General features: G+C 48.3%; 3 protein-coding genes across 3 annotated transcripts; 1 reads left to right on the top strand and 2 right to left on the bottom strand.

Moving 5' to 3' along the window:
• Positions 1-1,741: 1,741 nt before the first annotated feature.
• Positions 1,742-3,028, bottom strand: TGAM01_v208245 (DNA-repair protein complementing XP-A cells; the record flags this gene model as incomplete). The annotated part of the gene is made up of 3 exons (XM_018810768.1): positions 1,742-2,166; positions 2,235-2,880; positions 2,945-3,028. The coding sequence occupies 3 exons, from the start codon at positions 3,026-3,028 to the stop codon at positions 1,742-1,744; spliced, it is 1,155 nt and encodes a 384-aa protein (XP_018656025.1).
• Positions 3,029-3,626: 598 nt separating this feature from the next.
• Positions 3,627-4,482, bottom strand: TGAM01_v208244 (hypothetical protein; the record flags this gene model as incomplete). The annotated part of the gene is made up of 3 exons (XM_018810769.1): positions 3,627-4,027; positions 4,150-4,310; positions 4,463-4,482. 3 exons carry the CDS (start codon positions 4,480-4,482, stop codon positions 3,627-3,629), a joined length of 582 nt encoding a protein of 193 aa, XP_018656026.1.
• Positions 4,483-5,757: 1,275 nt separating this feature from the next.
• Positions 5,758-6,282, top strand: TGAM01_v208243 (hypothetical protein; the record flags this gene model as incomplete). Its single annotated transcript, XM_018810770.2, has 1 exon — positions 5,758-6,282. The coding sequence occupies one exon, from the start codon at positions 5,758-5,760 to the stop codon at positions 6,280-6,282; it is 525 nt and encodes a 174-aa protein (XP_018656027.2).
• Positions 6,283-6,954: the final 672 nt, after the last annotated feature.

The following is a 6,954-nucleotide window of genomic DNA, read 5'->3' as shown; positions in this document are numbered from 1 at the left end:
TAATAGCGGCGTCGATAGAGGACGTTCTGTGCCGCCTTTTCAATGGAGAATTGGAGAACTGGGCGCACCAGGAACCGAGCGTTGGACCAGGTTCCGATTTGCAAGGCCACATACGGGTTTATTGTTGCCCCTGGTCATCTGGTTGGCCCTGTGGAGAACTCAGCCTGCAACAGTGTTATCGGACCGTCCGCGATTGGATCGCTTTGCGCATGCTGTTGCCATTGTCTTCAGTTGCTCCTTTGTTGACCGTTGTCTGATAGCTGTTTTAATTCAAAGTGGCGTTGTGAAGGCGAATAGCTTCTAGGAGTTGCACATTTGGTTTTCGAGATTTGCAGAAAAGAGAAGTAAAAATAAAGGGGAACACGCCCAGAAGATGACATTCCTTAATCTCGTCTATGAGCAGGACGAGGTGATCGGATGCTGTTATCAATGCTTTGCGTATGTTCGTATGTACGTTATGTGATGGGCAAGGAATTAGGCGCGCAAGAAAAACAAACGGATATAACGAGAAGTGAACATCGCTAAACAAACGTCGCCACCTAATTATAGACTGTCACTTGAAAAGACAACGAGGGGCAGACATTTGCTCGTATCAACCAGCAACTTCATTCAATCACAAGACATGGCGTCTCACTCGTCGTCAAGGCTGTAAGTCAGTCATTCCAAGCCATCGTGATTCGTTGTAAGATTGAATATGAAATGTACATAATTCTACCAGATGTAGGAAAGAAAGAGCATAACGCGCAACGCTTGCCAGAGTATCTGATCAAAAATACCTTACCAAAGACTGGGATAGCGGTCGATCGGCGCATCACATGTATAGGTTGGCATTGGTTCCGGTGACCCGGATGGTCTCTGCGGCCCAGCATAAGCTTATGAGCACCTAGTGCTGCTGCTGCTCCGTGCATCGAAAAGGAGCAGTACATTCTCGGTGATTCTACTCCGTGTTTGTCGCTGCTGCAGCACGGGAGCCGAAATGGGGAATGAATCAGCGTGGCACAGCCCTACGGCAGGCCAAGTGCCAAAAGTAGCTGTATGAGGCGAGAGAGAATGTAACCTGTCATTTTTCTCTCCGAGCCGCGTATGAGTGATTGATGTGTGATGGAATGTGCATATTCATTCTAAATTTCGTTTCGTATCTGGCAGATGATGTCGGTGTAGTCAAATCTCTCCCTGATCGCTTAATCCTGATGAGTTTTTTTGAGTGAGCAGTGTTGGTCACCAGAAGTAAAGCCCTCCCAACATGCATCCGCAGACGATTACTAGTAGTCGTGACGTGTCGGTAGCCGCCGACCATGCTTTTTCTGCGTGTGAGTTTTGTATGTGCTGTTGTGATTCTCGAGCCGAGCACTCGTCCACTTCCATTGGAGTACAACATCATGATGCTGCAGCAAGCGGACATCGGTCCGATTGATTGCTCTCTCGTCTCATCAACAAGCCGCTCACTAGCCCTCACGCAATGAATTTGAGGCTCTTCGATTGGCTACCCAGTCTCAAGTCGGTAACAGCTGCCAAGGCCGATGAGAGCTCTTGGCAAACAATCGCTATAAGCTGTTTGTTAGACGGCTGGTTCTAGGCAAGCGGTGAGAAGATGTCGACTTGAGCCGACAAGCGTGTTTGCCTCAGCTTTCATGTTAGTAGACCTTGCAGACCTGCGTTGCAAGAGAGTATGTTGTACAGTAGCCAGGTCATGTAGTTGGATCCATCTGTAGTGCGTCGTTCACCAAGCCGCATCGTTGGATCAGAATTCTAGTTCCTCCACCTCCATTCCGCACGTTACGCAAGTCTTGACTGTCATCCCCTCTTCGTTCTCGACTGTCCGTCCCCATTCGTGCACATGACGGCCTCCTCCTCCCACGGCATCGCCAAACTTGCTCGGCGCCCCATTCTTGTTGCCCAACGTCCCTGCTTGTCGTCGGAATGCTTCTGTTCTCGTCTTGCGCTTCAAATCCAGCAGTTTCTCCTTGAACTTGGCCTCTTTGCGCGCCTTCTTCTGTGTCTCCCGTCTTTCATATTCCGCGTCCAGTGCCTCTGCTGAGCCCCATTTTGTACCAAGGGCGTATTCTTCCACCTGGAAACGCAGAAAGAGCATCATGTCGTGCCAGTGAGATTTGTGCGGATTTGGCTTGTTCAAATGAGGAAGCAACTCAGGATCTCGCAGCTCAGCTATCAGCGTTTCGTCAGTACTGCGACTTTTAAAGCAAAGTTCAAGATAGAAAAGAAGTGTAGCTTACGATCTGTTAGAAGATAGTCTTCTTTGCACTCCGTCTTTGTTAATAGGGAGTATTTTTCGGGGTATTTATCCTTGCAATTGTTGCACACGCAGATATGGAAGACTTCCTCCCACACAAAGTCTATTTCCAAGCTGTTGCACTCTCTGCACTTTTTTCTCGCCTTTTGGTCATCCAAAACACTAATGCCAGGCTCAAAAGGCCCTGCTTTTAGTCTCTTCAAGTTTTGTATCGTCTTTTGCTTCTCCCACTCCTGGATAGTCATTCCCTTTGGTCTCTGTTCGTCTGTCTGCCCTGGCTTCTGAACGCCCAGCGCATAGTTGTTGGGATCGTCTTCCATGGAAAGAAAGCCACCTTTTGTGTCTGTCATCGAGCTCATGTTGTAGTCTACAAATTTGGTGAACTTGCGCGCTGGTTTCAAGGCCGCCTCATCCCCCACGTTGCGGCCATCGCGGTTGTTGCCTTCAGCAATGCCGCCAGTTGAAATGTCGTTGTACGGCCGCTTTCCATTCGCAAGTTTTGAAACGTGAACATTCTCTGTAGGTATGAATCCAGCCGCCGATTTGGGTAGTGCTACTGCAGTTCCTGCTGCTCTCTGTTCAGCTTCTCGTTGTTCGCGGATGGCTTTGGCACGAAGCCGACTTTCTCCCTATAGAATGTCGGGTATTCCAGTCAGCCGAGCAATTCGTCAATGAAGCCGGCGGACAACATACAATGCGTCTGACCATTTCTGGGGTCTGCGACGAGGCAGCTCTCGGTCTTTCCGAGGCAGCCGGGGGCGTGACTGGACGCTCCATGGTGAATGCTGAAGAGAATGAACAAAGATAGAAAGAAACAAAAGGGTATAATGTATAATGAGGGTAATAAATCGTCAAGGCAGAATGGCCGCTCAAGGCCTATGCAGGGTATTGAACATATGGGCTAGTTGAAGTGTGAGGGTTCTTCAAACACGGTTGACGCCATTTGGAGGGGCAAAGGTCGAGACAGCAAATCGCCACTTAACGCGAGAAAACGTGACTTGACTCATTACATAAGACCGCGATATTTGGCATGTGGTGGCGCCTAGCCTGAAAGGCTGGCTATACGTAAAACATTTCCAGAATCCTGTCCAAAGGAATTGAAGGAACATCTAGAACATGGCTTGAATGGCAGAAGTGTTTTTAGGGCTCGATAAAGAAGAGAATCTCGAGCCTGCCGCGTCGCCGGGTTGTTTGCATCTGAGAATAATACATGTATGCGAAAGACGATTACTTTAGGTATTACAAGCTAATAGATATGGTCCAGGACGTCCCAAATAAAGGTAATACACGTTTCAATCCAGATTCGCGCCCAAAGAGCCACTTTTATGACATGCCCCATCAAAGCATCCCATGTCTAACCTATAGATGCCCATTTTTACTCCTCCTTGGCACCGCCGCGGCCAGCCTTCTCAGCGGCCTCGACAGCCTTCTTGTCGCTCTGGACGGAGCCGCCTCCCTGCTGCATGGCGCTCATGAAGCCCTGTGCCTGCTTGAAAGGTCGCTTGAGGTCGCCAGAGGCGGGATGGCCGAGGACATGGATTTTGAAGAGGTTGCTCTCAATGACGGACTTGACGGGGATGATGCTCTGGATAACCAGGGGATTGGTGTACTTCATGTAAAGGTGCATGAACGACATCATGGCGACACCCATCAGCTGGCCACGCCAGGCCTGGCGAAGCTGGTTGAGGTCGTAGGCGCAGATCGTGGTGGTGACGAGCTTGCCCTCTTCGGAAGAGCCCATCGGTGCGGGTTCAACGTACTTGAGGGTGGTCATGTCTAAAGAGAGATGTCCATGTTAGCAACAATCGTTGAATGGCCAGGCGACAATGGAGTGATCGTCAAGGATCCGTCTCGCGTGCTGCTATAATCTGAGGAATGGGAATTGAATTTGCCCTTACCCTTCTTCTTGTTGATCTGAAGCTGGATGTAGAAGTAAAGACCGGCGATGATGAGGTTGCTGCCAATGTAGATGGCGCGCACAATGTTGAGCACGTTCTCATCTTCAAAGGGGATCTTCTTGGTGACTTGCATCATACCAAGGATGATCATCAGGTTGGTGCTGGTCCAGGGAGTTAGCGAACCGATTGAATGCGCATCTGTCACGCGGCAATTATCTCGCGCCATCACCTCCGACGAGGCTTTCTTCTCTCCTCCCTTTGTTCCTTTTCGCCACGAACGACAAAACAAAGCAAATCAACTCGGCGCACTTACATTTGCGGACTGATACCCATTGTGACGACGACTGCAAGCGCAGTGATGCTCCAAATCAACTAAAAATGGAATTGCAAACAAACAACAAAAAGGAAGAGCCTCGGTGCTGGCCTGTGAGAGAGATGGAGGTTCCAAAGGACAAAGTTGGTGGATGGAATTGCGCCGTTGGAGACTTTTGGGGAAGCCTCGCTGGCCTTTTCCGGGCGGGCAACACCTTTTTTCCGGGTGGCGTATGGGGCCGAATCTGGCTGCCCCGCTCCCAGGCAGATAAAGATAACGCCAATCGCCTCAGCTTCTTTTTGGTTCCGGGGCTTTCGATTGGCGAATGAGTTGCTTGCTTCTCATGTTTCGGCATACAGATTGGCTTCTTATTGTTTGATCGGAGTAGCGAAATCGAAAGCATGACCAAAATAGCAACTCAAATACCTTTCTCTTTTGTTCTTCCCTTTATGTCTGATGCGTTCACGTGCAAACCCAGGCTCTCCCGTGTAAGCGCCTCTTTGTGTTGATGAGGACCAATCATAGCTCTGTAAATAGTACCACTGCCTTGGGTTCTACCACATTGTAGGAACAACCACTCTTTGTAGCAGTTTCATAATAACACAAGGACTTCCCTCCCGGATGACGCGAACCGCGAATTTCACTCCACTAGCTGACCTATTTCCATATTCCACTCGCCGATCCGACAGGCTACACAAACAACATGCTTCAAAGAGAGCTGTTCACATGCATTATTTTTTCCTATTATTACACCCAGCTTTTGAATGATTAAAGCTTTTTGTTTTCATGGCGTGGAGTGAAATGTTTCCAAAAACAGCAAAAACATTAAGCCCAGCTCTCCAAGATGAATTATTTAAGAAGAAGAAGACATCATGGGAAAGGACAAAATCTGACTCTCAGCATCCGCACTGAAGCAGCTACATCCATCGCCACAGTCCAAACATCTTCTTACCTTCAATTATATGTTCGATTTCCTCAAGAAAAAGTCAACGGTAACCACAAAGATGTCTCGCCGATACCACAGAGAGTCGGAAGAGCGTTACTACAAGCGCAAGGTCGTACGCCGCCGAGAACGACGAGGTTCCCTCGGTGTTTACGATTACGATAGCGACGGCTATGACAGTTACCATGATGATGATCACCATGACCATGACCACCATCACCATCACGACTCTGACAGTCGCGACTTTTACAAAAATCGAAGACCCGGTAACGGACATGTCGCCAAAAAAGATAAGGAGGAAGAACCATCGGGGCCACAATTGGTGTGCTTCTACCCTCCTGCGCCAACCGGTATGCAAAGTGCTATGCAAAACGCTATACTCAATGGCTGTCGGGTGATTCCTTGCACCACAGAAATTCCCGGTTGGAAACATGTGCTTGCTCCCCCATGCATCAACGGCCAATACATCTATGGTCCGCCTCTACCTGAAGAGCCCAAGCCTTTTACTCTCACGGTAATTGATAAGACTGAGGGTTCAAGATGGTACCGATATGGAGAGACGTATGAGATTGAAGTCTCGCCCCAAGCCCGCGGCCACGATATCGTCTCTTGGATCTTATCTCGTGATGAGGATGTAAACCAAAACGACGTGTTTGTGCGGTGGACTACCGGTACCATTGAGGAACCTCTGGATTACAATGTGAACTTGGATGAGCTGCAGAGAGACTGCCGCCATCTCATTGTCAAGAAAAGAGAGCATAGACACAGACACCATCACCATCATGGCCACAGTCACAGTCACGGTCACGGTCACGGTCACGGTCACGGTCACGGCCACAGCCACAATCATGGCGGTCAGTGTGGTCACCACCACTAAGTGTTTTGTTCGAGTTGCTTGCTTGTGGCAAGGCAGATTAGTCGGAGACAGGGAAGAGGTCATGATTTATACTAGGCGTCATAGATAGAGAGAGAACACGGTTTCATTAGATAGAATCTTATAATGTTATAGCTTGCGCAACGCTTTTCATATTATACGGGGTATTTTCCTAACAATAGACTCAACGTCGGTCTTCCAAGCGCCCACCCTAACAGAGTGATTGCATGAGTTCGCAGCATAAGTCGCATCCCCCAAATATTTCCACCAGTCAACATCACCATACACAAAGAACACCTGTAACAAAAATCTCCGATGCTCATCTCTCGGGCAAATGCAGCTTCTCCACACGATGATGCCACATTTATAATACTATGCAGAGAACAGAAACCAGGGTTATTTGATTGGTAAACGGCAATCTCGACCGCATCTACGGTATATAAGCTGCTGAGAGATCTACCCGTGACTCACGAATCCACTTTTATTTAGGCAACACAGCAGGGTGGAAACAGCCGAACTTTGACAGCAGTTGACAGCGGGACTATAATTCGTCTTGATGGCTTTTATCCTTTTCTTTTTTTTTTTTTTTTTTTTTTTTTTTTTTACAAAAAATCATTTGTGATTGCTGTTTCTGGGAAAAATTTCTATTCTTGGCCAAAATCAGCTCATTCATTT

This window comes from Trichoderma gamsii, assembly GCF_001481775.2.
Source record: "Trichoderma gamsii strain T6085 chromosome Unknown Scaffold_33.2, whole genome shotgun sequence".
NCBI classification, from domain to species: domain Eukaryota; kingdom Fungi; phylum Ascomycota; class Sordariomycetes; order Hypocreales; family Hypocreaceae; genus Trichoderma; species Trichoderma gamsii.
Note: the sequence above shows the minus strand (reverse complement) of the source record. Positions and strands in the feature narration are given on the sequence as shown.